Source organism: Terrapene carolina, unplaced genomic scaffold (genome assembly GCF_002925995.2).
Source record: "Terrapene carolina triunguis isolate 2854851 unplaced genomic scaffold, T_m_triunguis-2.0 Scaffold247, whole genome shotgun sequence".
Classification (NCBI taxonomy): domain Eukaryota; kingdom Metazoa; phylum Chordata; order Testudines; family Emydidae; genus Terrapene; species Terrapene triunguis.
Window position 1 is genome coordinate 10627487 of NW_020664598.1, and position 14899 is coordinate 10642385.

General features: G+C 37.4%; 1 protein-coding gene across 1 annotated transcript in view; it reads left to right on the top strand.

Moving 5' to 3' along the window:
* The window catches only part of NUP37 (nucleoporin 37), a 47359-nt gene that overhangs the window by 19964 nt on the left and 12496 nt on the right, over positions 1-14899 (top strand). Inside the window, exons 2-5 of the mRNA XM_026657468.1 lie at positions 1058-1191; positions 1573-1697; positions 2775-2847; positions 5696-5790. Coding sequence (XP_026513253.1) covers positions 1058-1191; positions 1573-1697; positions 2775-2847; positions 5696-5790 — 427 coding nt within the window. The remainder of the gene's footprint in view (positions 1-1057; positions 1192-1572; positions 1698-2774; positions 2848-5695; positions 5791-14899) is intronic.

Genomic DNA, 14899 nt, shown 5'->3' on the forward strand with positions numbered 1-14899 from the left:
GGGTGCTTACCCTGGCGAGAGGCGTGCCGAACATTGCCGACCCCTGATTTATGTCCATGTTAAGTTTCTGGCTAGCTCCCAAAATGCCAGAGATGAATTAAATTATTTTTGCTTCTAAATGAGTTATATTAAAATGATGCAATATTTCAGAAAATAATGTTTTGAAGGAAAGAGTCAGCTGTTGTCCTGTTTGGTACAAATTTTGCATTTGTGATTTTTCTCTTGTTCGATCTATCTATCTTTTTAAGAAAGGGCTGAAATGAGACTTAACTTTGTGATAAGTGGTATATAGTTCTTAAGGTGCCTTTTTTCATGACAACTGACTCAGTGATTTAAAAAAAAAAAGTCATAAACTAGTGATTACTTTTAAAAGGGTCTCAGATAAGAGCGAAAATTTTTGAAGTATTCCTAGCAAACGTGGCAAAACTCCACAAAATATATCAAATGAATGGCACTCACATGTTTAAAATTCTTTACCTGCTTTATCTGCATTGACATACAGAATTTTACAAGTAGAAACAGTTTTATTTGACTATCCTCACTCTGAACATCTCTGCATAGTTACTGTTGGTAAATAGCTGGGTAAAGCTTTAAGATATTGTTCTGTGAGCCCATAATTATATAAATAATCAAGTAATACAAATTGTTTTAAAAAGGCGCATACAGTATCTTATAGTGTTGGGTTTCTTTTTGGTTTATGTGCTTGAAAACCTATGGGGGAGCTTTTTAACTTTGAATCAAATTTCTAAAATCTTTACACTTGGCTGTGTGTGATAGAACACTGGAAATGTTGCTAGACCTTCCAATGCATAAGCAATAACAACAATATATTCATAGGATTTTTTTCTTTTTCTGCCAGTAGCTGAAATAGTACAGCAGTACATTTCTAACTTAGATACTCTTTACTACATAGTTCAGGATTTACCTTTAATTTATCTGCTGTATGATAGCAGTTCTCCACACATTTAACAACGTTCAGTAATTAACTTGGAAACTAGTTAGCTTGGAAAACCTACTACATACTATTGACCTTATGGTGCTTTGACCTCTTTCTTAGCTCTTGTCAAAGGTCCTAAATGGACAACACTTGAAAATAATATCCTATATGTACTCAAAGATCAGATGCAGTACAAACTTTTCCATATCCTTCAGATAATGTACCTGAAGTCTGTGAAGTTCCTATCTCTGAGAGTTAGTCTCAATCTTTTTGCCCATTCAGAGTTTTTACCTTTCTGCTGAGACTGCTAACAAAGATGTGAATTGAAGTGTTGGCTTTGTGATATGCTTACTTGTTCACTAGAAACTGGACGGAGACCAACCACTCACTTATGTATCACAAGTTACTGAATGTTGTTGTAAAATCACTCAAGGTATGATTTTGTCACTGTACAAGCATATCGAAAGACATGGTCTCTGCCATGAGGAGCTTACATTATAGAAAAGCAATCAAATAGTAGTTTTTGGTCACCACAAGACTTAATTCACACTAATCTAGAATTGAAGGACTTGTTTGGAGGATCAATAATAGCATAACATTTTCTCTTAGTTTATTACAATGTTTTATATATTTAGGAGGAGGATGCAGAAGTGGAAGGAATACAGTATGAGACACTAAGAACGTTTCATCATGGGATCAGAGTCGATGCCATAGCATGGAGTCCAGAAACCAGACTGGATGCTTTACCTCCCCAGATAAGGTATTTTAAAAATGTTTTTAAGTACAGAAACAACTTTTCTTTTGTCTGTCCACCTTTTATTCCTTATGCAAAAGTAAAGTTAGACTCACTGAATGAAATCCTAGCCCCATTGGAGTCAATGGCAAAACTCCCATTGACTGCAGTGGGGTCAGAATTTCACCCTTTGGCTTTAGTTAATTTTTACTTTTTTCAAAGAACAATTCAGTTGTGAATTAGTCAAAATAATTAATATGAAAGTGGGTGAAAATAAAATGTAATTAATCTTCTCTGTAGTCTGTCTAGAAAGAACACTGCTAGGGACTTTTTGTAATGCCCTACTCTACAACAATCAAGTCTGCATTAGGACTGGATGAAATGCTCTCTCTGGTACAGGCCAATGTCATGCAAGATTCAGATGTTATTTGTGAAACCATAGAACTGTGGGACTAAAGTAAAAGAGCATTAAAACCTGGTTTTATACTTTTATTAAGTCTGAACAAACTGCTGACCCTTAAATAGTAGTACCTGTTTATCAATTAGAAGTACTTTTAATGTTCAAGCAGTGTTTCAAACATGGTGTATAAATGCCAAATCTGATGTTTGTTAAAATAAAATGTTTAGTGTTAATACCATTCTTCTGTTTTAAACCGCTACTAAAGCATGCTAGAAATTGCTTTATGAACTTACATTAGGATCTCCTTCAATTGCTATTATAAATGTTTTAACTTCTCTAGCCATTTGACCACCACTGGTAACAATAAGTGCAAATGCTAATTATAATTTACTATTTTCAAAGATTTCACAATTGATTCATTATGTGACTTATTTGGTTGGGCAAAATGGATAGTTTTCTTTCAATATAAAGTAACCCTGCCACCTGACATGCAGCTACAATACACTGCATTCAAATTAATACTGTAAAGACTGTTAGGTCCAAAAGAGAATTATAATATTTAGAAGCATTTTCATTTTCAAAAGCATAATCTGAATTTCCTTCTGAAAAATGAAGTGAATCTTTAACTTAAGTTGGGATGGAAATTTTGCAAGTGAGAAATGATTGAAGGGCTTTTTCCGCCCCCGCCCCTCTGATTATTCTAGATTTTGTACTGCAGCTGCTGATAGGAAGTTAAGGCTGTTCACTTCAGATCTCCAGGATAAGCATGAATACAAGGTAAAATACACATTATTAGAATTTATTTTTCTATCTTTTTAGCCTCTAGTAGAATTTAGTCTGTTTATTTTATCCCCTAACCTATATGTTGTATTAAAAGCTAGCTAACTGTATTTGTACTGTAAAAGAAATATCTACTATTATGATCCGCAACATTGAATGTATCCTAATACCTGGAAACATTTAATCAATACATTAAAGAAGGAAATGTCTGCATGCAGCAGGTAATTGCAATTTATTCCTGTTCTGTACTTCTTAATAGAAAAGAAAAATGACTGCATAACTGAATTTAACAGAATTCTAGAACAGCAAGTATTATTTATGCTTGGACTAAAATGAGGCAAGGACAGATTGTCAACATGTGAGCTTGAAGTGGGGAAGTGAAAAGATTCTATTACATACTGAAAGCTGGGGGCAAAAGTTCATACTAATGTTTTTAATATCTAGGCTTTCTTTAGGAAAGTTCTATAAAGGAAAGAGCGAGTGAGTATAAATTAGGGATACAGCATAAATGTTTATTTTAAAATGGTTGGGAAATCATTATTAATTTCTGTTTTCATTGCAACTTTTAAGATTCTCCTTCTATAATCATCATAATTGAAAGCATTAATACTGAAATCAGTGCAGTCACATATACCATAATTGTAGACAATTCTGAGAAATACATTCTTAGACCAGCAATTGCTTTTTTGTGAAGCCATATGAAAACAAACACATATTTCAAAGAATGTTTATAAATGCATTAGTCTTTTATTCCATTTATTTAAGGCAGAGGTTCTCAAACTGGATGGTGCGGAATGTATTCCCGTGTTTGGGGGGGGGATGTGAGAAGCCGCTCTTGCCTTCAGAGCTGGGTGGGCTGGAGAGCGGCGGTTGCTGGCCTGGCACCCAGCTCTGAAGGAAGTAAGTGTGGCATGGTGTAGTATTGCCATCATTACTTCTGCACTGCTGCTGGCGGCGGTGCTGCCTTAAGAGCTGGGCACCTGGCCAGCAGCTGCTGCTCTCTAGCCACCCAGCTCTGAAGGCAGTGCCGCCACCTGCTGCAGTGGAGAACTCATATATCTGCTTTAGAAACTTGTCTTGTGAAAATTTTATCTACAGTCATTTTTTGTAATGCCTACGTGACTTAGGCTCCAAAATCCCTTTTCAAAAGTGAGCATTTTGGGTTTCTGAAAATTCTACCTTACATCTTGATCCATAATCGCATTCTAGTTCCTACACTTATTGTGTAATTGACTGTACTAATTAGTGCATACAAATGTTCAATTGAAATTCAAGAAAAATTTGCTAGGAAAATCGACACTGCTGAGAACCACATTTATTTTTTTCTCATCAGCATTTTCATTTGTGGTGTATTAACCTGTCAGTTTTATATTTTTATAAAATATATTATGCATTTTTGCTTTATAAATTCTTTCATTTTTACTTATTGTATTGTACCTTAATCAGGTTTCAGCTCATCTGCCTTATGTATGATGATTGATTTCTTCTGTGGTTTAAACGGACAATGGAAAAAAGCCATAATTCAATCAGTAAAGAACCAAAATGAGTATGTGTGTTTGGAATGTAAACACATGTGCACATGAAGTTGCATGCATCACCCAGCGGTGCTGTATCATGTGTATACACTCCTGCCCCTAGATCCAGCACTTTCCTAAAAGGAGGAGAGGCTGCAGGAATCACTGTCTTTACTGTTGTGCCATTCTTGATCCACCCTCCTAAGCCACCCGACCAGTTGCTCCTCCTCTGTAAGCAAAGAATAATATGGAGCATTGTGTCAAAGTTGCTGACAATGCCATCCAAGGGAATCTTATCTGTTTGCTCTGAAAAAATTTTTTTTTAAAGGCGAGAGCTTCTGTAATATACAACACAGTCCTAAAACATGTTATAGATGCTCAGAACTTGTTGAGCATCCAGGATCAGACCAGCCTCATGTTTGGCTGATTTTTTTTTTTTTTTTTTTTAACTTGATACCCCAGTTTCCTAATGACATTTGACTGAAAACTACATACAGTGGATGTATGGAGGACTTTGATTCAACATAGCACACATTTTACACAATAAGGGACTTTGTAGGGATACACAAAACATGCAAAAGCAGTTAAAGAATATGATTAGTCTGACTGTAACCACTAAGCCATTTTTGTTTTTTAATAGTAAACCTCATTTGCATTTGGCACTTTTGGAAGGATTTCACAGACTATAGTCTGACATTACTGTCTTAGAGGAAAACCTGGTTTGATCTAATTATCAGCAAAGAACTGAAAGCCAACACTTTTAAATTTTCAAACAAGCACCATTGGGCTTTCTCTCCTGCTGCCCCAAACACTTGGTAGGAGCTCCCTGAAAACATCTGTTAAGCTACTTCATTATCCTCCTTCATGCTCCTCCTTAAAACTCTCATTTGCGGTGATGCCCATAAAGATAACTTAGAACAGTTAGACTGCTGGTGTGTAAGACCACTGTCTACCACACTGACCAATACTGTCTCTTTTCCTTGTTCTCCCCCATCTGTGTACATGTGTTGTATCTTGTCTTAAAGTTAGACTGTAAACCCTTTTGGGGCAGACATTATCTTTCTGTTCTGTGTTTGTAGAGCACCTAGCACAATGGGGTTCTGGACTGTGACTGCAGCTTGTAGGCACTATGGTAATACAAATAAGTAATAATGGGATAAGTTTGTATTCCTAACTGTAGAACCCCAACTTCATTTTAAATGTATATGCTTTTCCTGTAGCAATTCTCAAACACATTGTAGAAGCTACTGGAATGCTCAAATATTGCTGTTTATCAGAATTATTATTTTTATGACCTCAGTATGAAAATATTTCTTTGTTCTGATTGACAGATCTTTGATGGCCACTCAGATTACATTAATGATCTGGTGTTTGCCCCTAAAGACGGTCAGGATATTGCAAGTGTGAGTGATGATCACACCTGCAGGTATGTATTCTCTTCCCAGTGCGATTGAAATCCTGGACTGCCTTAGATGCTTTTAATGAGGAGGGAAGCTATCCCTTGCTAGCAACTCCTATAGGCTTAGGCAAAGAGAGCCAAGCGCCTATCCTACTGTACCAGAGGCTGCCACAGCACTGCAGATGTAACAGCCAGAGATACTCTTTCTCTGTCCCCTGCAATGCGGCAGGCAGACATCAGGACTGCTGAGCAGCTGCAGTAGGGAAGGGACAGTAGCTGCTCAGAATTCCTCGTGAGATGCAGAGGAAGTGATGGCAGGATTATGAGGAGGCGGTGCCTTTACCTTTTCCCTTGAGTGACAGGGCTGACTCAAACACTTATGTTTAAAAATCACAGGGGAAGTCTCAGGAAACATATTTAATTAAAAATCAAATATGGTTAGAGAGTCAAGGGCCATCAGTGACCCCAAAACCACAGGTTGATGCCTCTGCGCTAATGGTTCAATGATAAATAATGCAGTAGAGACTCTTCAAGGATACATGACAAGGCTGGAATAGAGCATTCTACAAGGGAGAGGAAAGCTGAAGAAAATGGTGACGCTTGAATATTCCAAAGAGATGGGGAAGATGTCAGAACAGAGGTGATTTGTGTAGTTTAAGATGATTGTGTTTGTGTTTTTTTTAGTTACTGATATAACAATCACTCTTAAATAGATCATTAGCCAAATAACACCCAAAATAACCCCTACCCCTGATTTCTCCATTTAAGAGTAGGAGTGAGGTTCCTCCTGCGCAGCCAGAAACAAATAAAATTAAAGCTAGATACGATATGTGATGTGTGTACTCTGGGACAGATCATCATTGCTCCAGTAACTTAAACTGAACTACATTGATTTACACCAGCTGAGGATTTGGCCTTTAGAACCCATGGTAAAAAGTTCAGACAAAATCAAAGCCACACAGACATGCACATCCCTTTACCAAATGTTCAGTGTAACTTATATTGTTAAAATCAGCCATATTGGAAAAGCATTACTCTTTTAAATGACAAAGTAAGACACTTGTAGGGTTTATAAGCCTAGAATGGGAGTTGTAAACTTAAGAGGGGGGAGCCATATTATTCCTAATTGTATTTTGTTAAACAAGACCATTTAAACTTCTAGGCAATCCTTTTCTAAAGGAATTATTTTTTAAATATCTCACTTTTATGCACAATAGCTGGACTTTCTAATTTATCATTTTGGATGAGATTTTGGTCTGTCTTTTTTGGGGGGGGGGGGGGAAATGAAGAGAAGATTTAATAAATAGAACCCAAAGGCTATGAGCTCCTTACTTCTGTGAGTAAGGAAGACATTTCATACAGTGGGCTACACGATGTTAAATTAATGCCCACTGGGAATTCAGAGGTATTACCTTGGTCACTAGAAGGGTCCTGTATTTTTTTTCAAAACATACAACAAAAGTCTTTTAAAAATGATACTTTTAAGAGATACTAAGAGCATTCTCTTTTCAATCCATGTCCTTGGTTTCTTCATTTAGTACTAGGTGTTTCTTCAGCAAAGAGTTGTTTAAATATTTCCATTAAATACAATGTATTTAGGGATGAAAGAAAGAACTGTTTAAACTGTAGTAATCCACTTGACACCAAAAGAATAAGATACGATTTTTTAATGAAAGTATAACACCACCGAAATTTGAACTCAATAGCTGTGAAATATAAGACAGCCACTTTATCCATTGTACACTGTAAAGTCTGGCTAACAGCCATGGGAAGAAGTGGGATGTATTTGGCCACCTGAGAGTTCTCATATTTTTTCTATTCATGGGATAGAAACGTGGAGAATGATGATAACATTTTCATTTAAAAACTGAATATAGAGCTATACTCCAAAAATCAAAAGAGAGTGCAATCCACAGGTCTTACAAAGACTTGTAAAAATTAATAGAAATCATACTTAATTTGTTGTATAATTTGCCTCTTCAACAAAAATTCAACAGCTATTAGTTGCTCTAGGAATAGGGCATCTTTTGAAATGGTTATGCTATGCAATACTAGAGCAATTAGTACAAGAATACAAAAAGGATAAAGTTTCCAGTGTTTGGGGGTTTTGCTAGATTTCTCACTGTTAGGTCCTGTATAGATACAAACAGTGCTCTTCTTCCAACTTGCCTGTAGTTAATACAGTAATTCTCAATATACAGCTTTCTGGACTTCATAGAAGTGTCTCTAGGTTTTTCCTATTTTCATCTCTACAACAGTGGATTTAATGCAGTTTTAAATGAGTAATATTCTTACTATATCAGAAATTTTAATTCTGTGGAGATATAGAAATATTTTATACACTAAAACTTTTTGCTATAATGCTGTCAGAATATCAGGGATGGGCCTGATCAGTTCTTGGATGAAGACCTCCAGTAAAAGTCTAGATTCTGCTTTGGTGATTCATTAGGTGGTACATTCCTTGTGAGTCCAGGTTGAATAAGTCCTGTAGTTCAACAATTCCCAAAGTGTAGCACTTACTAGGAGTCCATGATGTAGGCACCCCCTTATTTCCAGCTGCAAAATTGAAATGAGAATAAGTACACTGATTTTCTATGAAAGCAGTTCCAGTAATGGTGTGTGGAGTCATGAACAAAAGGAGAGGTGTCCGGAAGTCAATTTCTGTGTTTAAAATAACTTCCTCTCCTAAACATCTGTACGATACAGTTGATTCATTTCATTCCAGAGGTAGCTACATTTCTGTGGTGGATGAAATGATCCCTGAGAATAGTTTATCTATCAACTTACAGGGATGCTGTTGATTTTTAAAATCTCACTTGTTCTTTTTAACGTAAGATGTAGGTAAACAGGAGATCTTGGAGTTCCCAGGGAGATATTTTTCTGGATTTTTTCAGTTTTACTTTGTGCATTTGGCAGTACGGTTTTCCCTGTATAATATGTCAAGCAATTTCCCATGTACTTTGGGTGAGTCTTTTTTTCACAGAAGAAGAGAGAAAAATCATTTTTTTTTTAAATTGAAAATGTAATGGCAAAATCACAATAATTAACAGAGGGCCATAGAGGCAGGTGTCAGACCTGAAACAAATGTTAATCATAATTATTATATTAACCAAACTTTAAAAATCATTTCATTTCAGTGGTAAACCATGCAAATTAATGTGGAATATATCAGAACAAAGTAAAAGCAAAGTAATTATGCACAACATTTTTTTTGTATTATTTTATATCTCTTCAAAGAATACTCAAGTTTGGGCATTGATACACTTCCAACTGAGAGCCACATACTGTTGTTCTAATAGAAAATTAAACTGCAAAATTTGATTTTGGATGTCATCTCACTGCTTGACTAGAGTTTCAGTTGGTTTTTCATGCTCTATCAGTGGTTCTCAACCTATTTACCATTGTGGGCTGCATCCAATACTACCTGTATGACCCTGAGAATGTCACATGGGCCACAGCTGCGTGCTGATTTGGGCAACGGGTTGAGGACCAATCTGAAACTCAAGTATGTCAAAGAGTTCTGAATACACTGGTTTGCACCAATTTGCTGGGAAAGGATCTGAAAACCTGTTTGAACTCCCCCCGGGTAGCATCAGAACTCTTGTCGGCCAATGGCAGGCACCCCTTGTTAGAAGGGCTGCAGTTGGTCAGTAATGCTGTCTGTGTCATGTGTTAGGATTGGCTGTCACCATCCAAGGCTGGGGTCAGACTCCAGCACGCACAGCAGCACCCACCTACCCACCCTTATTTTTTATATCATGGCAAAAGATATGTATATTGCAGGCCCGTTCCCCCTTTTTTTTTGTATGTGTATGGTGCTGCTTTGTTGCTGCATCTCAGATAATTTCTCACTTCCATTCATTTTGGACTATTCGTGCCAAGGTACAGGCTGTTCCATTGACATGGACTCTAGGAATTTATGTGGGTCACAATCAGGTTCAATCTTTATTTCTTTTTGTTTCACGTGACCACAAATTTTGCTTCTGCATCCTGGCAGCAAGGGTTAGATTAGCTTCTTGAATGGAGATATGTGGGAGAAGGATTGACATCAGGAAGGTGTGTTTCATTGTTAGAGATTGGATTTGCTGGAATGCCAAAATTTAGTGCAATGTTCAGTTTCCCAGTGCAATAGCTTGCCCAACACTATGAATCTTGGTAGATCTATTTGACCTTTGAACAGTTGGGTTGCTCAGTATTATAAAAACCAAAATGAAGGAAAGCCAGTGATGGCTCCGGACTGCTGTTTCTTTCCCTTGTCCTTCACTTTTGTTAAAACCATTGCCAGGACATGTTGTTCCTGGGTGTCATTTTGTTAATTCAATAAACATTTCAGACTCTTGGCCATAGTGTGCACAAAATTGCTGCCTGTCCTCATTTGTTCCTGCCTCCTGCAATGTTGAATATCTTTGTCACCACTCTTATTTAGTCTTTATAGCACATGTTCAAAATTATTCCTTTTTTTTTCTTGCCAGAATAAAAAAATGAGCAGATTTTTATTGTACTCTGTATTATTTTATTCTTACCCTATTTATTCTGGCAGAACACCACCTCCAGTATCTGGAATGCATTGATACCTCTTTTTTTTATAATGCTACCAAAACATTTCTTCTTTAAGGACTGAGACTTTTCAAATCCAAGGCTTGTTGAGCTCATTCACCAAGATAGCTATTATGCATTGTAATGGGTTACAATGGAGAAGGAATTGGAATAAGATTAAAGATTGTGACATAATGAAAATATTTCCTGATTTTTGGATTCCATAGTCTTATATTCTGCCCATTTTTTGTTGTTGTTGTATGCATCCTAATATGTCCCCCAGATGTGATTCTGTTTAGCTGCTATTGCACTGCTATTTGTGGTCATTATGCAAGTTTAAGCCTGTCTCCTATGTACAGTATCTGATAATCCTGTAAAAGTAAAAGCAGTTTATGAAACAAATCTTTGGAACTTAGTTGAATAAGCTTTAATTATGAAGCAACAGAGGGTCCTGTGGCACCTTTAAGACTAACAGAAGTATTGGAGCATAAGCTTTCGTGGGTGAATGCCCACTTCATCAGACGCAACTTAATTATGAAGTTATTCAAAAAGAAACATTTCAGGTTAATTTTGTGCTATTAATGTAATACTAAGTAACCGTTTTGTTTTTTTATGAAATGTGAAGAGTTTCCTGTGTGACATTGTTATGATTTATACTGAGGATCATGAAGTGATAGTGAGAACTTTTATTCTATACTGTAAATTCCTTAAAAATGAAATCACCACATTTAATCTGTTTGAAAACTACCTCATGGACTTTTTTCAAAGGTCACTGGCAGAAACAAAGTTCAGTTTCTCAGTATGATCATCTTTCAAAAACAGTTTATTTAAAAGTTTTGAGGGATTTTTTTTTTTAGTTCACATTAGGAAGGAAGTACGTTAATATCTAAGGAGCTCAGATAGTATAGCCCTAGCCAATTTCTTGTTTTCCGACAAAAGAAAGCTAGTACTTTAAGGATTGCATCCTTGCAAAAGATTTTCTTCACGGAGTAATGATTGAGCCTTTTTAATCTGTAAAATAACTTACTGTATTTGTAGTCATGTCAGTCCCGGGATATTAGAGAGACAAGGTGGGTGAGGGTAATAGCTTTTATTGGACCAACTTCTGTTGGTGAGAGAGACACGCTTTCAAGCCACATAGAGCTCATCTTCAGGTCTGGGAAAGATACTCTGAGCATCACAGCTAAATGGCCACGGCACTCCTACTGAAGGAATATCTGGACTCATAGAAACCATTCTCAGACCACTCACCACCAAAAAGACCAGCTTCCTCTGGACACAACTGACTTCCTCCACAAACTCTGCGACATTAACAGCCTACCTCACCACCACAGATTTCCATTCCCTAAACACCAACATCCCTCAAAATGACAGTATAACTGCCTGCCTCAAATATTTACAAGACAATGGACAACCCTCAGATATTCACCCCAAGCTCATTGCCAAATTCATCAGTTATATCCTCACCTATAACAATTTTACATTCAACAGCAAACATTTTGTCCAAACCATGGGAACTAGGATGACTCCTCAATATGCCAACTTCTTCATGGGCCACCTTGAAGAATTTCTGGACAAATGCACCACACAGCCAATGATAAAGCTGAGATACATGAGTGATATTTCATGGTTTAAACTCCCTCATAGATTTCCAGCACCTGACAACCACATCTTCAGCAATTACCACCTCACCATTAAACTCTCTCTGGAACACTCCTACACTAACATCAGTTTCCTGGACATCACAATCTGCTTCAACAATGGAATCCTACAGACAATCATATATAAGGCACCCACAGATCACCACACCTACCTTCATTGATCCAGTAAACACGCCAACCACACCAAGAAATCTGTTATCTACAGCCAGGCACTCAGACACCACATAATATGCTCTGAGGGGAATCCCCCCGACCTCTCCAAGCTCATCATCAGAAGCAAGCTCCCCCAAGACGCACCAACTCAAAGCGGCACCAGACCTTGCCAGAACAACAGATGTAAAACCTGCAGACATATGAACAACATCCCCCCCAATACTCCTTTCAAGATCCATGGATCCTACATTATACCTATCACAACATTTGGAATACCTTAGCTAGTGCACTAAATGCCCCAATGACAACTATGTGGGTGAAACCAGAAAATCACTACACCCTTGAACAAACTCACACAGGAAAATGATAAAAGACAAAAACACCCTATCACCTGTAGCAAACACTTTTCACAAGTGATCACTCTATATCTGACCTATCAGTCCTCATCTTCAAAGGAAACCTGCATAATACTTTCAAAAGACAAACCAAGGAACTTAAATTTCTTACGTCTGCTAAACACTAAAAATCACAGACTGAACAGAGACACTGGATTTATGGCTTAATACAACAGACTGTAACCCATGAATCCTCCCTCCCTTTTTGTCCTAGGCTGTCCAGTGGTGTTAACAGACCTCCTTACCTTGAATGGTCCCTTAGAATATGTGCTAACTGCGTATGCCAGTGGTTTTCAATGTGTGGTCCATGGACCCCTTAGGGGCTGCAGACTGCCTAAGATTTCCAAAGGGGTCTGCACCTCCATTCAAAAAAATTTTGGGATCCGCAAATGGAAAAGATTGAAAACCACTGGCTTATGCTAAACAACGTGTTCCACATTGCAGTTAGTTGTGACACTCAGCCTACCTTTCCCAGACCTGAAGAAGAGCTCTGTGTGACTCAAAAGCTTGTGTCTCTCACCAACAGAAGTTGGTCCAATAAAATATATTACCTGACCCACCTTGTCTCTCTATATTTAAGGTAGTAATTTTATAATGCCCAGACATCCTTAGAATTATGTTTTAATAGTGTCTTGCTTTTAACTTTCTCGGAGATCATGTCTTTTGAAATGTGTATTAGCAAACAATCAGCTGAGAAATTCAGATGTCTGTTCCTCTAGTCATACATTTTTTTTTACTTCACCTCCATTTCTCACCTCTACCCACACCCACTCCCCCCCTTCCGTTTTCTCCAAAAGGGATAAAAAAATATCATTAATAGTTGCTAGTGAAAAACAATTTCAAACTTGTGTATGTAAAATAGATATTGTAACTATAAGCTCTTTTAACAGACTATTAAGGAACTTTTTTATTTTCAGATATTATGTTATCCACCAATTTTGACTTCCCTGTCTGCTTTTATCAGGCAGAACTTGAACCAAATAAGGAAACAAACTAACATTCAGTGATGTCTGTCATGTTTCCTGGTCTTAGTTGGTGTCTTTGTGTTAGACTAATAGTCATTAGTTTTCAGGTCTGCAGAGCAGAACAAGGACTCTGATAGAAAAGAGAAGGTAGATGGGAAGTGTGAATATGCAGACACATCTTGAAGAACTCCAGTTACATGTAAATAACCTTTATTTCTTCTTTAAGTGGATCTGCATATTCCCACTTATGGGATGGACTAATAAGCAGTGCTGAAACTAATGTGGAACCCAGAACAGAATCCTAATTGAATGGAGACTGAAGCACCTAAAGGCCAAAGGCCAAAGCATAGTGTTTAGTGAAAGTATGAATCAACGTCAAAGTTGCAGGTCTGCAAGTGTCAGCGAATGGCACCTGCCTAAGGAAAGTGAAGGAAGTAGCCATAACTCTTGTGGAATGTGGTTGAATCAAAGCAAGTCATGTATAAGTCCAGCAATAGATTAATCATCAAGAGAGAGTCTGAGAAGAAACCATAAAATCCATGAGACATTTAGCATAAGACACAATCCTCTAGACCATGTATAAAAACCTTTAGTTCTCACTAAACTGTATCTGAGAGGTCTTCTGGCATCCAGAATGTGTAGGACAGATATCCCCTTATTAGAGTGAAGCTAGGGAAAAAACGTGGCAAATTAATTGTCTGGTTGATGTGGGGAAAAAAAAAAAATCAGACTTCACCTTAGGTAAGAACCTGGTATCAGATCTGAGAACTACCCTATCCTTTACGAAAAGACATGAAAGGTGGATCAACCATAAAGGCATTCAGTTCACTCACTCTCCTGGCTGACATGATGGCAATAATGAAATCCATTTTGATACATAAATGACAACAAGAATACTCAGTGAAGGGTTCAAAGGGTGGTTTCACCAGCCTGGCCAAAACCAAATTGAGATCCCAAGGGACAGAATCTCTAACAGGGGGATACACATTTGATAAACCTTTCAACCTATTGATTGAACAATGAGCAAACAGCGATCTACCATCAATTAACGTATGATACTGGAGATGAATGCTAATGAACTTTTAATGATAAATTAGATAATGTACTTACTGTCTCAGGGGTTAAGTATTCCAGAATACAAGGAATGGAAGTAGATACAGGGGAAGCAGGTTTTCCTTTCATCCATACCTGAAATCTGGTCCATTTTAAAATGGTCAAAGCTTCTAGAGGGCTGTTTTCTTAGTTAGTGTATACTGACTGCACAGATGAAGAACTTGTCTGCTCAAGAGCAGAGAGAGTCAAAATCTGATCACCCATGCCGTCAGGTGAAGAGACTGAGTTTGGGTGAAAGATTTTGCCCTCCTGCTGAGACAGTAGAGCTGGAGACAAAGAAAGATGCATAAAGGCTCCATCAGATGGTTGAAGG